At 35.3% G+C, this 19,368-nt stretch overlaps 2 protein-coding genes across 2 annotated transcripts; one reads left to right on the top strand and one right to left on the bottom strand.

The window, feature by feature from the left end:
* Window positions 1-967: 967 nt before the first annotated feature.
* LOC126713679 (mitochondrial-processing peptidase subunit alpha-like) lies at window positions 968-8,889 on the bottom strand. The gene is made up of 13 exons (XM_050413508.1): window positions 8,729-8,889; window positions 7,513-7,758; window positions 7,118-7,414; window positions 6,859-7,026; window positions 6,609-6,776; window positions 6,434-6,514; window positions 6,080-6,146; window positions 5,585-5,682; window positions 4,245-4,317; window positions 4,074-4,144; window positions 3,948-3,997; window positions 2,680-2,792; window positions 968-1,280 (listed from the first exon to the last, which is right to left on the bottom strand). The coding sequence occupies exons 1-13, from the start codon at window positions 8,771-8,773 to the stop codon at window positions 1,228-1,230; spliced, it is 1,530 nt and encodes a 509-aa protein (XP_050269465.1). The 5' UTR covers window positions 8,774-8,889; the 3' UTR covers window positions 968-1,227.
* Window positions 8,890-15,572: 6,683 nt separating this feature from the next.
* On the top strand, window positions 15,573-18,880 carry LOC126713678 (nudix hydrolase 8-like). The gene is made up of 9 exons (XM_050413507.1): window positions 15,573-15,925; window positions 16,018-16,286; window positions 16,765-16,830; window positions 16,995-17,132; window positions 17,217-17,291; window positions 17,414-17,464; window positions 17,552-17,586; window positions 17,712-17,820; window positions 18,586-18,880. Exons 1-9 carry the CDS (start codon window positions 15,805-15,807, stop codon window positions 18,769-18,771), a joined length of 1,050 nt encoding a protein of 349 aa, XP_050269464.1. The 5' UTR covers window positions 15,573-15,804; the 3' UTR covers window positions 18,772-18,880.
* The last annotated feature ends 488 nt before the right edge of the window (window positions 18,881-19,368 follow it).

Here is a 19,368-nt window from a genome sequence, read left to right as displayed (position 1 = left end):
TTTTTTTTTTTGAAAACCCTAAACCCAAAACTCTTGAAAACCCTAATTTAGAACCATGGAATTGGTTGACTTGAGAAATCTGATGCAAAGATAGGAGACCCAAAGTTCATGTTGCACTCTAATTTAAAACTCAACCCAAGAATTGGGTGACTTTCCTGAGAAATCTTATACGAAGATCGAAGACCCATAGTTCATGTTGCACTCTAATACGACCTTTGACAAGTTTTTGAAAGGAAAAGAGAGCAGGGGAGATGAATAGATATGTTTGGCTGCTAAGAAAACAAAAGAAAATCACCAAATTTAGAGTTTATATTTTGACATCAAGGAGAGAGTGAGCGCACAAATGCTTTGTGGTTTAGAACTTTAGATTTTTTTTTTTTTTTTTAATAAAAACTTTAACTTTAGATTTTAAATTTTAGATGGGTATCCACTAGGTATTAGCAGATTTATCTATTAAAACTCATTTAATTAGATTACCCAATGAATCTTTACTTATTTAACCCAAATGTTTAATTTGGTTGAGTCAAGACTTGCCTAAATTAGGTGAGTCATGGGTGGATTAATAGTTTGGATAAAAATTGCAACCCTAGAATAAAGTCACCAAACTAGTAGACAAGTGGAGAAACAAAAGGCAAAGTTATGAGTTAATTGTAGATATCCACAAGAATTATAAGGGAAATTTGTATTTGTAGTGTATATCCTAAACTTCAAAACATTGTATCCAAGATCCTAGATTATCCTAATTAACCACAAAATTAAGATGAAGAATGATGTTGAACTAACCATACGTGACAATTATCATGCTATAAGGACCAAAAACTACAAGGGATAAATATTAGACTTTTCACATGCAACTTTAAAGTCTAACTGATGTAACAAATACCTACCTGACCATCTGTGATTAACTATACATCTACCTGTTTCTCTTTTCACAAGATAATTCTTATTTTAACTTTCCAAAGCAACATTTACAGTAAATTTAGTACTAATTCTCAATGATCAACCGTACAAATAATTAAGCATGTATGTCCCATTGTGAAACTGAAGGCTCAAAAGTAACACCACTTTCAGCGGCCTGGCCTAGCAAGCCTAGCCGCTTTTTATATACTAGAAATCAGAACGTCAGAACTTCCTCAATTTTCAACTGCAATCAAGGGTATGAGAACTTGAAGATATGCACATGTTGAATAATATTAGTACAAGCAGTTTTTATACACGAAAGCCACTTCATTTTGAATCGAACTTGCTGCTGACAGAATCATAGGTTGGAACGTAAATAACTGCAAAACATGATAGAAGAATTAAGAAAACAATCACCACTGAATGAATAATACCCTATTAAATAAAATAAAGGGGAAATTACACTTTACCCACCAACAGTTAGCCTAGTGGTTTAAAAATTGGCACTTTACCCACCTGAGGTTAGCTCCATTTGTCTTTCATTACTCACCTTTGTTAAAAACATAAGTAAATTTGTATTTTTGTTACCCTTTTATGTTTCTCTCATCTCAAAACATAAAAAAATCAAAAATCAAAAGTAAAAGAAAATAAAAAAGCTAGGTTTTGTAAAAATTAAAACCTAACTTTTACATCTTTTTTTATGTATCAACTTTTAGATCTTCTATTTTAACACATTAAAAATTGAAATTATGCATTTCAAGGTGAGTACGAAAATGATGACTCTCTCTCAAGGCTACTCGCTGTCCTGTGCTCCAGGATTTGACTGTAGGAAGACTTGATTTGAATCATGATTTAAATTTTAAAATCATTGTATCTACAATTAAAAGAATACAATTATCTATATATATATATATATATATATATTTGCAAGCGGAGGTGGTTTACGAACTTGGCATAAAACACCCCATGGCATAAATGCCCCAGCTGGAATACCTTGATTTCAAAGGTTATCTTGTTGAACATGTTTTGTTGGAAAATCTGTCCAACTTAGTTGAAGCTGTTGTCAATGTTGAACCAAATTTAAGATTAATTGATGATATAGAAGATCATGGTAATTGGGTGTGCAGCCTCATCAAAGCACCCAGTCATATTGAACGGCTGCATTTGTCCAGAAATACCATAATGGTAAAGCAGGTTTTTTCATTTTCTATTATTAAATTTCTGAAAAGTTCTTCTTGGACGAGCAGTAATATTGTTGTTGTGACTTGTGATTGTTATGTTGTGGTGCAGTGCCTCTGCAATGCTTTTGAATTTGATCCTCCCATGTTTCATAATATGTCCTTAAAGGTTGAGGGTTCTTACACGTGCCATGTGCTAATGCTCTTGCTTCAACAGGCTCCTAATCTTGCAATACTTGTCTTTGTTAAGGTATCTTATGTTCAAATGATGAGATCTAAAAGTTGATACATGAAAAAAGATGTAAAAGTTAGGTTTTAATTTTTACAAAACCTAGCTTTTTGATCTTCTTTTCCCTTGATTTTTAAGTTTTTTATGTTTTGAGAGGAGAGAAACATAAAAGGGTAACAAAAATACAAATTTACCCATTTTTTAACAGAGGTGGGTAATGGGAGACAAACGGAGTTAATATCAAGTGGGTAAAGTGTCAATTTTTAACCCATAGGTAGGCAAAATGTTTTTTGGGCAAACCACATGTGAGCAAAGTGTAATTTTCCTTAAAATAAAATAAAGAGGGTTCTCATTGGTGAAAAGAAAAAATACCATCTCCATATGATGCCATCGTAAGTGGGGAAGAAAGAAGCTTTTGGGCAACTGAAGTAATATCCTTCACAGTAACTTCATCAACAGCTTTCGTGAAATGGTCCACAGGTTTCCTAAGGAATGAAAAGCATATATCTTAAGAAAAAAAAAATTATATATCACACCTCTTTAAGATGCATGGAAATGAAAACAAAAAAGCAAGATCAGGTATTATCAATACCAAAAAAATAAGAAATAATAAGTTATAATAGAGGTCAAACCGAAAAACACTTAGGTTCTCCAAATGACTTGTACGTAGAGAAATAAGAATGATGTGGGCAGGGACATGACTAACTAAACTAGAAAAGCCCAACCAGAGAAGACATTCTGCCTTCAGCAAGTGAAGTCCCCAAGCATAACAGTAACAAATTTCACTTGCATCTTTAATGAATCTCAAATAGGCTGCTGAAGCCTGAAAAGAAAGATAAAATCAGGCTCCATTGGTGGGCATTTGCAGGGGTGCTTCAGCTTTATTAGCTTTTTGTACAAGGGAAGAATTCCCCTTCAAACCATTTTAGAGTGAAGTCTCTCCAACCCACTACAGGATGATTTATATGATCTTGTATGTGAAATTTCAATTAATTAAAGCCTAGAAAAAAATCTGGGACACAATTTATCATTTATGACACCAGATTCTGTAATATTGCAGTCCTAGAATGAACTTTCCAAATCCACTAAATGTCAAATAGTTCTTTTCTTCAGGAGGGTGGGTGTTTAAACTCTTAACCATGTACTATGACAAAGGGGTTGCCATCATAATCCTAACAAGCATCTTATATGCATTTAAGACAATTAAAGTAACCTTCACGGTCCTAAGATGGTTCCTCAGATTGTAATGTTTATATGTGCTTCATACCTAATTCTAGAATGATCAATGTAGAGATATTCCAGTTAACAAAATGCATACTTTCCCTATACTGTGTTTTTACACCTACAAACCCTCATTTCTATGGTACAAAACAAGAAATAAAAAATGTGCACAATTCCAACTAAACCCTCTATAAGCTTTTTCTTTTTACATGAGGGTAAAACCACAATAATTCACATCAACCAACTAAATCTCCACCTAGTAACACAAACCTATTGAAAGCACCCAATAGGCATGCAGAAAATGAAAATATAAAAGAGATATCCTTGTGCAGTGCACGGCAGAAACAAAAGAGAATGAAGTGGATTAATGCATATAAAGATGTCTACAAGTTCCTGGACAGTCATGAGTCAGGCCATACCTCTCACTGGAGGTCAAAATTTGTCTACCTATATCTTCTGATGCACATATCTACAAAATACACTTCACAAGTAAGCATATGGGTTATAAAAAAAAAAATAATACACATGGAAAATAAATAGCATACTCTGGATTCTAAATTTATTAGGATGTCAGACTTTGTTGACTGTTTAGCACGATCCAGCTGTACCTGGTCAACTGAAACAAGAGAGGGGAATAACATGTCAGAAGCAGGATTCAAGATTACATGCGACGATGAAAAACCAATGCTAGGCAACATAAAGGTGCAGGCAGCAACCTTCTCCAGGTGTTGCGACTGCAATAAGCTCCTTAGCCACTATATCGATGGCTTTTGACACAAATTTGGAACCCTGAATTCAGAAACATTAACTCTTTAAAGATGCAACAATATAAACAAATAGGATCCACAGATAGGAACATCACCAGCCAAGCATTGTACCCTCGAAATAATGATGTCAAACTTTGAGGAACTTCACCATTCTAAACACTTGCCAAAAAATAAAGAAGTCTTTCTGCATAACCATTGCAGGCAAAGGCCCAAGGGCTACAGTATCTTTACACATACTAAGAGAGAAGAGGACTAGAATTATAAAAATTTATTTTTTTTGATAATTATAAAAATTTCTCATAGATTGATGGGTCACTTAACCATGCCAGAGTAGGAAAAGGCTTGCATTCATATAATTTTGTCTGTAAAGAAGGGAGAAAGGGGAGGGGAGCAAAAACTTCACTCAATGTAATCACACCTATGCAACCCATGTTCCAAGAGAGATTAGACACCTTCATATATGGTATTGTCAAACACCATAGCTTTCCAGAGTACTGATTGATCATCAGACACTTTTTTTTTATAGGTAATCAGAAAACTTATATTAAAGAGGGAAAAAAATAAATGAGAATTACAAGATGTTCATGATGATGAACAACAACACAACACAACACAACAGCAACAGCAACACAGCACAGCACAACACAACACAACACAACACAACACAACGGCAAGAGAGAAGTCAGGAAACTAAGCTAAGGGAAGGCATAAACTCAGAGAGAGAAGAACACTCAGTAAAACCCCAACAACGAGACCACTCCATTAGACTGCGTTGGCATAAAATCTCTAACTCCTCCAACGTTTTCTCTTTATCTTCAAAAGATGTCGATTTCGCTCCAACCACACAATTCACATTAAGCACCTTGGAACCAATTCCCAAATCTCCGAATTATGCTTCCCAAGCCACAGATGCCAACTAGATAACAAACCCACCACCGAACCAGGCATAACCCAATGAATACCAAAAGCTTGATCATCAGACTTGCACAATTCTGATAAGCATTTCCCCTTTTGAGTCCAAAGCATAAAAACTTAGCATCTATTGGCCCATCTTAAATCATCTTAAGTGCCTATTCTTTCCTAATCAGCATGGAATCGACCTCAAGAATGAATTGAACCCTCGATTATTAAATTAACACTATAAAAACAGGATTTAAATATAATATTTACAATGCCAAGTGCCTTCCACCCAAAGTGACAAGGTTTGTGAGATAAAAACGATCTTTTAAATATATCAAGAACTATAATTTGCAGGTCTACCCAAATGATAGGTTAGAAAAGATGCTTACAGTGGTAGCTTGGATGCCAAATATGCCACTATTTTTGTAGATGCTGCTGAATGCAGAAATTGACTGAAATTGTGGGTGCTCATTCAAAACATGAGTGTCTGCTCACCATACAAGCATATATTTAGATGCCAAAATTACAATAGGTAAAAAATAAAAATAAATAACTTTAAAAAATAAAAAAATAAAAAAAAAAAATAAAAACATAAACAAATGCATCAGGGATCTAGGTGCAGAAAATTACTCAGAAAATAGGGAAAACTAAATCATTTTTATTTTTGATAAGTAAGCTTTGGCCCAAGGAGGGGGGAATGGGAGATTTAAAATAGTGACCTCTGCTTTATAAGGAGTGGTCCCAGCTGATTGCACTACCCTTGGAGAAGAAAACTTATAAATATATCTACTAAAAATCTTAGAACCCATAACTTTGAATGCATTATGAGGTTTCAAGCTCAGTTACATAGCTGTCAAAGGTAATGTATTTCAAGAACAACTTACATAGGCGTGAATACATCCCTTTTCCAGGTCCACCAGCTGAGAAGGATCCACCACCTCCCATTAGTGCCTATAGTAAAGTTAGATTTACTATCACAACCCATTAAAATGATCTTGAGCAAAAAAACATGAAAATAAATATTGCGGAACCAAGTAGATAACATATTCCCCCAAAAAAAAAGGTAAGTTACACACGACTTACACACACGCATGATGGGTCTTGAACCCACAACCTCACCCTTAACCTTATTCTTACAAAGGAAGGAGGTGTCATTTGAGCTAGAGCTAATTGTCCATTCCTGAGAATATTTCAGTTTTTAACCACATAAAGTCACTAGAAAAACTCAAAATCCACACCTCAAGCACAGTTAAAATTACAGCCTCCTTCTCCTTATGCCAGCCACCAGGGAGTTCAAATGCAAGAGCAAAATGGGTTCTCTGGTCATGCAAGGGAACATCAGTGTTAACATAACGCTAGATGGACAGCAAAGACAGGAGAGAAAAACTTAAATGGAACATTTATGATACACACCCCAGATTTACTTTGACAACGATAATCACCTCCAGTATAAACAGATTTTGGCTCCTCGGGACAAGAGACACTAGGTAGATCAGACAAAAGTGGTTCTGCAACAGATAAGAGTTCATCATGCTCAACACCAGTAGCTGCAAGTACCAACCGAGGAGCAGTATAATTGCCCTGAAATTGTTAAAGAAAACCCGAGTTTAATACAGATGATTCAATAACTGGGCCAATAAATTTGTATAAATTTTAGACTTACAGAAACAAATTCCTCCAGAATTGTACTATTCAGTCTATAGAATGCAGATTCTGAGGCTAAAATTGGATTCGCCAGTGCACCAGAATATCCAGCAGAATAAATTGCATCCAAAAGCAAATTTTTAGGGTTGTTAGAAGTTTCGCTAGTCTCAGCTTTCAGCTTCTGAAGCTGCAGAATGTAGATTGGACTCAGTAATTCTAATGTATTTCGCACATTACAGACATGCTAGCCGATGCACAGCCTGATGAAAAAAATTTACCTCTTCATTGACCTCCCAATCCAGGAAAACAGGATTCCTCACACTGTCAATAAGAAGCTCTACCATTTCAGGAACATAAGTCTTCAAAGCATTAAAGGTGTAACTCATCTGCTCCTTAGAAGATGAGGCTTCCACATTGCCACCAATAGCCTCCACTTCACGCACAACACGCAAGTGGCTCCTGTTTCTTGTGCTCTTAAAGGCCATACGCCGTAGCAGGTCTGTGGCCCCAATTGATGCTGGTGTCTCATAGTTTGACCCACAATCAACATATAACCCGATTGAGGCTGTAGGATTCTGGTCAAGCAACAGCAATCCCGATAAATAATTAAAATTTGAATCCATAATACATCAAAAAAACAATAAGAAAGAATAACTCCTACACCCATACTCACTGCCGATGTTTCAGAAGCGATCTTGACACCATTTGGGAGAGTGGTAATCTTGGTTTTACTTGGTTCAACATAATCTGGCAATGGTGGTGGGAGCGTGACACCTGCAAGTGGGAAGTCCAGAGGAGGTAAAGACTTTGATCCTCCCCCCGTCAGCCAGCCAAAGAGAGCCCCTGAAGCAGAGGATGGATTTTTGGCAACCGCACTAGAACTTGCAAATCTGGCCAATGCCCCATTGCACGTTTGACCCTAATCATGGTTTAATCACAGTGCACAGCATAACAAAATTCCATTCTATCAGACAGCCCATACATAAATATAATAAAAACATTATGAGGGAAAATAAATAACCCCACTCCATCGGCTAAATTACCACCAAAAAGACAATACAAGCAAATTTAATCAAAATCAACACAGTAGCATCATATAGTGACACAGGTTTGTTTGTTTGTCTGTTTGTTTTAGCTTAAAACACCAATTTAATTTGTGTGTAAATACATGTAGGTTGTTGTAATATGTAAGTGATCCTACTTCAGCGATAGAAGAAAGAAAGAAGAAACTGAGATTTAATTAATGGCTAGCTCAAGCCACGATTGAGAAACAGGAGGATTCCTAGATCGTTAAACAGAGTAATTTATTGGATAAAAATAGCTCGCTCGATCAGCACAGCACTCAAAAGAGGATTTTATGATCAGTCTCTACTCTCTAACAGCTAGTAATAGCCAAAGTCACCTTTCAACTCTGCCTTCTCTAAGCCAAAGGTAACTATTTATATTTATTATTTAAAACTAGTCATCCATATTCAGTTATTTACAGATTTTATTTTTATTTAAAATGCTTGTAATTTTTTTTAGCACACTATTAAAGAGAAAGTCTCAGGCTTCTCTAGAATTAAAATCCAAACTTAGGTGATTTGCCCAGAACCCATTAGCAAAGCTCTAGTAAGTATACTTCGATTTCTTATTTTCCATTGATTCCCAAAAAAATATTCACCGCTAGCTTTTTATATTTTAAAATCTCACCAGCAACTTATACAAGCTTCATCCAAAAGCACTAAAAGTTTCAATATTTCACAGAAATTAAAATCATCAAGTTTTAGATTATTAGATAAACAAAGTTTTAAACTTTTCTTGCAACAAAAACCTGGTCTCTGAAAATTCAACCTGAACTCCAATTTTGTTTCCATAGAATCCAAGGGTGTTGTTGGGAAAGAGCATACCTTGAGAGACCTGAGCCTGAGGCGTGAGGCTGCGGCTCTGTACATGATTGGTGGGAGACTTTCTACTCTACGACTCGCCTCCAATTACAATTACAAATGCCTGGTTGCTCTCTCTGTCTCTGCAGCTGTTGTCACTTTGTCCTTTGTTAATGTGGGGTTTGAAAAAAATTTACAATTGTGCTCATTTCATTCATTTCATAGCGGTAGTGTTAAACTAGCCTTCCTTTGCATTCGCACCCGAGATTTTTAAAAATTTTCATTTTACTATATCAAAACCTATTTTATCTATTATACAATAACATTTTACAACACATCCAATATCCCAACTTTTATTTTTCTATACAACACATCTCTCTATATATAATAGATGAAACTGAAAAAAAAAACTCAAATTAGAATTCCAAATTAGAGTTCTAATTTTGCATTATGTGTCCTAAATTATTTATTCTTAAAAAGTTTTATTTCTTAATTTTAGAATCAAATGTGGAACTACATCATAAATATTTATCTAAGTGAGTTACTAAGTACAAAAACCAAAGAGTCTAGAATATATTAATTGTAAAAAAAAAGTGCTTCACAATAAATAAATAAATAAATAAAAATATGGACAATTTACATTTTATATCTAATAATATCCTTATAAATTTTTTTTAAGAGTTACTAAAATATAAAAATGACTATCAATAGTATTTAAATTATATATATAGGAATTATATTATGCATCTTATTGTATATCTTTTAGTGTATCCATGCATATGCATGGGGTTACAAGTTAGTTAAAATAATATATATCTATGCAGTAAAATATACAACACAAAATCATCTCTCCTCTTTCTATTAATAAAAAATTGGAGACACAATAAAATAATATTATTTAAGAATACAATCTTGCTACAGTAGCATTCCACTTGTAAAAGGCTATTGTAGCACAAAGGTAATGCGTGATTTTAGTGTTTGTGGATTGTAAAATACCATACTAAGAGCACCCACAGTAGATGTGGGATATGTGCTAAATGCTAAAAATTTAGCACATATCCCACACCAAGCACAAAAATCAGCTTCCATCAGCCATGGTATATGTGCTAAAATTATACCACTTATGTCCGTACCGTTGCAAATTTGCAACGGTACGGACAGATGTGGTATAACTTAATAATGTTTTATATTCGCTTCTCTCTCCTCTCACTTCTGGTCTGAGCTCTTGATTTCTTCTCTCTCTCTCTCTTCTCCCATCATACCCAAGCTTCCCTCAACAGCTCAACAGAGAAGAACAAATGACACTCCGATCGGATCAGCTCAACAGAGAAGAACAAATGACACTCCGATCGGATCCAAGGAGAAGCAGATAATCTTCATGGGCGAGGCCCCTCCGCCGTCTTCATCGCCATCGTCATCACCGTCGGAGGCGCGAACGGCATGGGCGAGGCTGCTCCGATCGGATCATCGCCATCGTCATCGCCGTCGAAGGCGCAAGCGGAATGGGCGAGGCCACTCCGATCATCCACATCGCCACTCCGATCGGATCATCGTCATCGCCGTCGGAGGCGCAAGCGGCATGGACTCCGATCATCCACATCGTCATCGCCGTCCACTCCGATCATCCACATCGTCATCCCCATCGTCATCGCCGCTCCGATCTCGCCGATCTCTCTCTCTCTCTTTTGGTGGTTGGTTGTTTTGATTATTGCTGGTTGGCTGACTTTGGTTGATGGTGGCAGGTTGATCAGGTTGTGGTTGTGAGATTTGGGTTGATATTGGTGTTTGAGTTTGGGTTGATCGGTTGGCTGATTTTGGTGTTTGTCTGAGTTTTGTTTGTTTGTTTTTTTTTTTTTTTTTTTTTTTTTTTTTTTTTGGGGTAGCAGTGGCTAATATTGGTGGTCGGTGGTTGATCTGTGGGGGTGGCCGGTGGTTGTGGGCTGTGGCGGTTGTGGGTTGTTGTTGCTGTTGCTGTTGTTGTTGTTTTTTTTTTTTTTTTTGGAAAGTGAATAATATATTATTTTAATATGAAGTAAATATTATTTTAATGTATAGAATTAGATTATAAAACATCTGATAAATGAGATGTTGTAAAATAATGTGGTAAAATAATAAAGTAGGTGTTTGATGTTGTAAAATGGCATAATATTTACACTATCTGCTACGGATGCTCTTGCTCTCCATCAATTGTATTGTGCTCAAGCTAAAATTTTTTACCAACTTGCTATAGGGAATTGTTATCAATATTAAATTAGTTTCTCCATTCTCTCACTCTCTCCTCTATCACTTCCTCCCCTCTCTTGCCTCTCAGAAAAATGGTGATAAATGGCTTAGAGCATTCACAACAAAAATATTAAAATAGCTCTTAACATCCTAAACACTGAAGAAATGCATTTTATCGGTGGTGCAAAAGCTGAAAACTTTTAGCAACATGCTACAGTAACTTGCTACTAATATTAGGTCACTGTAGCAAGTTGCTATTATTTTAATTATTAATTTCTTTTTTTTCTCGCTCTCGTGGCTCTCTCTTTCTCAGTCTCTTCTCTCTCCTCTTTTACTCTATGACTCTCTGTGGTGGCCTTTTGCGTGTTAGGGCTTTGGCCCTTCTGCTGTACTAAGGCCTGTGAATCCGGAGTGAGGGAGTTGGAACTGGCCTAGTTTAGATTGCATCGTAGGCTAGCTTGTGCGCGAGTTGGGCTTACTTAATGTTGAGACAAGCTGTTAAGGGCACTGCAGACTGAATGCAAGACATAGTCGTGGCAGGATAATTGTTACAGCAGAAACTATAGAAATATGCTACAACAGAGTGTTATTGCTAAAATAAAAAGGCACTTTTGGCAACTAACATTGTAAGCAAAATAAACAAAGTTACAACAAAACAACTGATAGAACAAATAGGAACGAAAAGGAAATACTACAGCAAGACATGTAATACTAAAACAAAACCGGTAACGTTAATACTGTCAACATAAACTGAAAGGGGACTGTCACATAATGTCTAGTGATGCAATTAGAATAGCCTCGTCCTTCCCAACCTTGGGTTGGGCTGTTTAGCAGGTGCAGGTCCAAAAAGGGAGCCAATCCCCAACGCAAGTAACCTCAATACAGGCTTTTGCTAGAAATTACTTGTGTTGGGAAAAGGGCCTAAATGGTTTTGTGTTCTAGATTATGGGTCCAAGAGAGTGGGAATGTCAAGGGGAGAGAAAAGTCGATCTATTGATACATGCCACTATTTCTGCCATAACTCTTTCTATCTTACCACTTGATTTCTTTTTATTCTCTTTTTTGTTAAGTTTCTTTTCTTTTTTCTCTCTGTGTGTTTTCTTTCTCCGTCTAACCCTTTTCATTCTCCTTTGAACAAAGTTTATCTCCAAACTAGTTTGGAGAAAAACTCTACAAACTCCTCATATATCCCTATATTGAGTGTGAATTTTGAAAATTTAACCGTTAAATTGCATGTTCTTATTATATTCTTCATGCATGTAAAATTTCAAGAAAATCAAAGATCAATTGCTATCTCATCAAACAAATGTTAGAATTTCAAATTTTTATGATCTAAAATTGTGTATATAAAATAAGTTTATTGATCGAATAGTAAATAATATCCAATTTGAACGAAATTTGATATACATGTTAAAAACATAAGGAACATGAAATTTAATGGTTAGATTTTCAAAATTCACAAAAAAAAAAAAAAAAAAAAAAAGAAAGATATATGAGAAGTTTGAAAAGTTTCTCTCCAAACTTTGTTCTTCTCCTTTCATGTCCCTATTCATAGTTACCTCTATCCGTTTTATACTTGCTTAAATTTATGGGATTTCTCCATTTTGTCCCTCAGGCTGTACCAACCACTTTTGGTTTCTTATGGGCATCTCTCTAGGACTACCCACTAACCTGGTTGTTATTTGACCATTACTTCTACTCAAAGGGTGCTTGCCACACCACTCTCCATTTCCAAACAAAAGTTCTTGTTTTGTTTCTCTCCCACTCACTACCTTGTCTCCCTCAGTGGATAAAGGTTGAGGGCTTTCTATACCTACTCCTATGGCATGCATCAAGTGGTCCTAGCCTGTGTTTACCCCTTTTGGGAAAAATGTCATCCTAGCAAAGTATTTTCCCGAAAGAAGTCTTGGCAGGAACTCTAGAATAGATCTCTTTTCTCTAAACTGCCAAACCACACCACTTGAATCCCTTAACTGAGGGCCCACCTCCCCTGTATTTGCTGGGTACACGTAGGTGATGCCCTGGGCCTTATACGAGTGTCACTACCATCTGGGTTTGTCTTCTTTCATTCCCACATCATTTCTGCTGCTCCTACGCTGTATTCTTCTGCCATGCGTACTGGTAATGTTTGTCTTCTATGGTGTGAGGCATGGGTGCGCTTTTGGGCATGTATTACCTTTTTTCGTCCCTTCGTGGAATGGGCATTGTCCAGATAAGGGCCTCTGCCCGTATAGCCCATTAGGTTCCTATTCCTGCCACTTCTCTTCCTTTCCATAGGCCTGCTTGCCATGTTGGCCGATTGGGCTCATTACCTCTTTTCTTGGGCGTCCCTAGCCCACTTGCCTCATCTATACCTCTTATTCTTCCTATGGGCTTGCTAGTTGTTATTCCTATCATGTTGGCCCATTGGACTTGCTACCTTTTTTCTTAGGCTTCCTCGGCCCACTTACTTCGTCTTTACCTCTCATTCTCCCCATGGGCCTACTAGCTATTATTCTTGCCATGTCGGCCCATTGGGCTTGTTACCTCTTTTCTTGGGCTTCCTCAACTCACTTACTTCGTTTTTATCTTTTATTCTTCCCATGAGCCTGTTGGCTATTATTCATGCCATGTTGGCCCATTGGGTTTACAAACTTGCTTCTTTTTTTTCTTTCTCTTATTGTTGGGCTTCTTTTACTTTTGGGCATTTCATAAAAAAAAAAATGGGCATCAACACTCTCCATCTCTCTCCACCTCATCCTTCTCTCTCTATTCCTCCTCTCTTCACCACCTCTTCGCCACCAATCCCCACTTCTCTCTCTCATCTTTAAATATCTCTTTCTTTTTCCTTTTCATCTCTCATTTTTCCACTCAACACTCATGCTCTCTTTTTCTCTCCCTTAGATATGGTTGTATGAGAAGCTCAAGTTGATTCATCCTCTCCTCGTTCAATTCAATCGGTACCAACCAAAGCACTATCAAGATCACAAGCTCAAAGAAAAGGAAATTGAAACTAGTTTTTAAATAATAATTTTTACATTATACGTGTTTGGCTCCCATTTTTAAGAATAATTTTCAAAATGCTGAAAACAAAAAATAATGTTTGAGAGGCCATTTCTATTTTTTATATATATATTTTTGAAAAATTTACAAAAAAATAACGTGTAGAATTTGTAGATTACTTTTTTATATATATTTTTGGATAATGACAAGGGAATAGAGCTCATTTTTTTTTTTTTTTTTTTAAATAATGTTAAGTTTCAAATTTGAAGTGTGAGAATTTTTTATGATAAAGAAACTCCTTAATTTAAGGGATAGAAGAGTTTGGCCAAATTTTTGGGGTCTATTGTTTTCAATTTATTTACAACTATGCCATTAAAAACATTTTTTTTGTATTTGAAAACATCCTCTCAGCCATTTTCAAAATCATGTTTAGAATAAGGAAAATATGATACAATTTTCTGAAAATTGTATCTAGAGAATATCAGCCAAACAATATATTCAAGTGTGGAACCTATTATTTTCTGAATTGCAAAATAAAAACTATATTTAAATACTCTTACCAAACAGGCCCTAAAAAATTGATTGTTGGAGGAAATTTATGAATTGAAGAAATCAATTCAAAATTCAAGTTGTGATTGATTTTTGTATGTAAATGAGTAATTTCCATTATATAAATGAATTCCAAGGTAATATATCATTATCGTAGTGAATAAAGAAAATGTAACCCTTTGAGTTTTTGTCACGTGAATGTAGGTCGTGTGGTCAAACCATGTATAACTCTAATTGTCTTGTCTTTTGTCTCTTTTTTATCACTTTATCACAAATTTTTTATCACAAATTTCTACACCTATATTTCAGTACTTGATCTTGGCTTAGTTTCTCCGACAGACTACTAACACACAAAAATGGAAGAAGTGGAATCTCTAGTTTTATAAAACTAGCACCTGACCTCACATAAAGCATATTGCACTGCTTTACTTAGCTTAATGCCATATTAGCCATTCAATATTGAAGAAAGGTTAGCAACTGGGACTTTATGTGGTTCCTCTTACGATGCTCATGGTGATATAAAATGAGACATCGATACTTGTTGAATAGATTCTGCTTGGATATTGACATGCATTCCTATTTCTCTTTCAGGAATATTATAAATTCCTTCCAATCTTCCCATCTAACGCTAAGTTCGAATTAAGCTAATTTTCATTCCCAAAACTAAAGGTAAAGAATGACATATATATAGGGACTAACGTAATTGTGTGAGGGCAAAATCTGAGTGGCCTGGTAATGTATACAACATGCTGCTAATGCTATTTAAGCATCAAGATAACGATTATACTAAAAATAAAACAAGGAAAAGAGAATAATCCTTCAAGGGAAGGGAATAGGAACAGTTCCATATATGGTGCAACTAGTGAAAAGTTATAAACCTCCCCATATCAAAATGATGCTGTTTTCGAGGGAAAATTGTTCAGTATGCCTCAGAAACAGAAAGTTAAAAACGGATTAAGCGCACAATATGATGCAAAGTGAGTCCATGAATTGTTGAAATGGATATAGAATATTCTCATCCTTCTGACAAACAACTGAAATATAGATAAGTAGCACTAAGGGAAGTTGTAGTGGCTGCTAGTTTATCAGGGTGATTGATTATTGTTTTCAGTTAAGACAAAAATATACTGGTTAAAATTTTTGTTTGGATGATGTGAACTAGGAAGAGGTCTAGATTATGCAACAATGTTGATTCTTAACTACAAAAATTAAATTTACATCTCTTCCCTCCTACTTGCCTGCCAAATAATATTCTCCCAATAAGAATATTTTCTTTTCTTTTCTTTTTCTCTGCAAGGGCTATATATAGATAATGGAAAGTCAGGTCATCATGATTCTTTGCAAGGATGGTGATGATGGCAGCAGTGATGGATGCCTGTCAATGGTCCGGTTTTTGCATTCAGCGTCTCATAGAGCAGCCTAGAAGTTCTGGGGCTAAAGATTGCAGCTTCCAGTGTTTATCAAAGGGTGAGCATTACTAATTGTCTGAGTTGTGAACATTTTTTTTCCTAATACAAAAGAACAAATCAAAGTCATAACATGTTCATTTTATTGTCTAGGTTTCTTGCAGAAGTCTATTCTCTCAACTACCTCAAGTACTCAACTCAAGTCCTCTACCGTGCCACTTCATGGGAGCAGCTATGTGCACAAGAAAAAGGGAATACATGTTTTATCTCCAAATATATCATCACCAAGCATGAGAGTGGAATTGCTTGATGCTTGGGATGATGACTATGATGGTGTCATTATTAATCCAGAAAGCTTACCTTTAAGTGCAAATGCTTTTGCATTGGCCCTTCGAGCTTCTCTGTCAAACTGGAAGTTGAAGGTGGGATTTTAGTTAACTTAATGACGCATGACAAAAGTCAATCAAGGCAGATACTAGAATGCAACTCATTCATAAGCATGTCCTACTATCACATACTCAAATTTACAGATTTGCCAAAAATTTTCCTCGGAAGATTAGCATGTCATTCAGAAAATTGTAATCGTTCTGTTTTGTATTTATATTTCCCTTTTCAGTATAATCAATTTCATGTTTGTGAAGTTTCAACATGGACTAGTACTTGTTCTGTTCAGTCATATATTATCACATGGCTTTGGGATAGTCCCCCTAGCAATGCTTCCCATGAAGCAGGTATTGCCCGGATAATCTTGGGAATTCTTTGTTTGTATTAGATAAAACCAGGGATGATTTATAATCAAGTTGCAACTTTAACAAATCAGAGACCTGCCATAACTTATTGTTCCTGTTGTTACTTTCACCTACAAGCTTTACTTGATGCCTAATTAAATGTGCAATGCAGGGGAAAAAAGGAGTATGGCTCAAAATTCTACTAGATCAAGCTGATCTTGTTCCAATTGCTATACAGGTAATGCTTTAGTATTCCATTGTGGAGTCATGCAAGAGCTCTCCTTTATCATTAACAATACCACATCTGACTTCTTTGTTATGTAAATTATCATTGAATCATTCAGTATTAGATTAGTTGCAAACTAATTGTTATGTGTAACTTCTTTGTTTCTTGTTTTAAAGGAGGGTTTCAATTACCATCAAGCTGAATCAGGATATGTTATGTTAACATATTGGATTCCTAATGAGCCCTCCATGCTTCCTGCTAGCCCTTCACATCAAATTGGCGTTGGAGGATTTGTGCTCAACGACAAAAGAGAGGTACATGTTTATATTATTCTATTTTTAGATTGGGAATGGTTAATTCTACACCTTTTTTTTCCTTATTGTTTTAACTATATTTAGGTCCTTGTGGTGAAAGAAAAATGTCCTTGTAGTTGCTCAGGCTTGTGGAAGTTGCCTACTGGCTATATTAACAAGGTGAAATATTTTCCGCACTTTGAATTATGTTATTAAGCAGATTCCACACTAATCTCCTTTGTCGATGAAATGTTTCCTTTTGAGTGCAAATAATAATGAGTGCTTTCTTTGGCTCATTTCAGTCTGAAGACGTATTCACTGGAGCCATCAGAGAAGTGAAAGAAGAAACTGGGGTAAGAATCTTTCTCTGAATATTATAGCTATGAACATTGTTTCTTGTTAATTACTTTTAAGTTCTAATGCACCCTTTCTCTTCACAGGTTGACACAATTTTCCTGGAACTGGTTGCTTTCAGGTAAAGTTTTATTCTGCTACTATTGCCTTCAGTTAGAAAATGTCTTCTGCCACTATGAGATGAACATATATATTGACGTTCTTTCTTATAATTCTACCTTTTTTTTTTTGGTTGCAACTTCAAAGACATGCCCACCTTGTGGCTTTTGAGAATTCAGATTTGCTCTTCGTGTGCATGCTTAAGCCATTGTCCTTTGAAATCACAATCGATGAGAAGGAAATTCAAGCTGCCAAGGTATAAAATAGTACAGTCAAATTGTAACTTCATATTTCTTTCATCACACATTGTTGGTCATGTTTAGAAATTCAATTTATGAAGAAAAAAATTAGTTATATAAAATTCCAAAAACTGCTATCCTTTATATATCAAAATCTCAAATAAAACTTACAAGGAAAAGACATTAACATTTTGAACAAAATAAAATAAAAGTGAAGAAAGTTGTGTGTATTTACTTTTGAAAGAGAATCATATTCCAAGACATCACAAAATAGGCTGGATAGTTTAGAATTTTGGATCAGTAATATGGGACCAAGAGAGTAATTGGCCTATTTTGCCAAATAGCATAATTTTAGGAAAAAATTAGAAAAAAAGCAGCTGGCCAAACTTATTTAGTTATGTAACACTTTTTTTGGAACTCGAGATTTTCAAGCTTGAGTTAACCAAACTCTAGTTTTTTAAGCTTGAGTTTACCAAACTCGAGTTCCAAGCATTATGTCTACCAAACTCGAATTCCAAACATTATGTTAATCTAATAAAACATAATGCATGGAACTCGAGTTTGGTAAATTCGAGATTCACTTGGAACTCAAGTTTGACAAACTTAAGTTTCAAAAAAGTGCTACATAGCTAAGTAAATTTGGCTAGGTACTTTTTTTTTTTTTTTTCTAAAATCACGCTATTTGGAAAGACTAGCATAATATTCCTTTTCACTGTAATTTATTTTTTATTTGTCATCTCTAGCTCTCTCAATTGATTGTGCAAAGTGTTCTGCTTCTTCAGTGGATGCCTATTGATGAATTAATTGGACAGCCATTTTATCAAGAAGACCACATGTCAAAGAAGGTCATTGATATTTGCATGTCAGCTTATGAAGATCGTTACAGCGGATTCATTGCAAATCAGCTCACCTCGAAAATTGACGGAAAATTATCCTACTTGTACTACAACTATTCAAACAAAAATTAGGTCACGAAGCTTCTGTTCCATATTTACGAGGGACATACCTTGTGGCTGTGGCACATTGGTTTTAATGTAAAGGTACAAATACTTCGGACAATAATCAAGTTTTTCCAGACGTTTTTATTGTAATAAAACTCGTCTTTGGGGGAAAAAATAATGTAGTTATTATATATATATATATATATATTGAGAAGGGAAAAACTCAATTCATTTGACTATGACTCAATCTTGTCAAATAGGGCCTTGAGGGCAAATGTTAAAAGATAATAAATATTTAATTATGAATTGTAATTAATGTACAGTTTTCAAAAAGAAAACTATACTTGTTATAGATGTTCATATATAAATCCATCATAGTTGGGACAGATTTTAACTCCAAGCTAATTTGGAGGAAAATTCCTCCAACCTATTCCATAACTATTCAAACAACCATTATGTATTTTGTCACATGATCTATTTAATGAATTGTGTAACTTGTTTAAATAATATCATGAGTCTTATAATTTCATATGCGTTGATAGTTTTATGAATCACCACATAATAGGTTAGAGGAGATTTCTACCAAACAGTTTGAAGGAAAACTAAGGTCCTAAGTCCTAACTA

Source organism: Quercus robur, chromosome 2, assembly GCF_932294415.1.
Source record: "Quercus robur chromosome 2, dhQueRobu3.1, whole genome shotgun sequence".
NCBI lineage: Eukaryota > Viridiplantae > Streptophyta > Magnoliopsida > Fagales > Fagaceae > Quercus > Quercus robur.
This window is presented reverse-complemented; position numbering and strand designations above follow the sequence as displayed.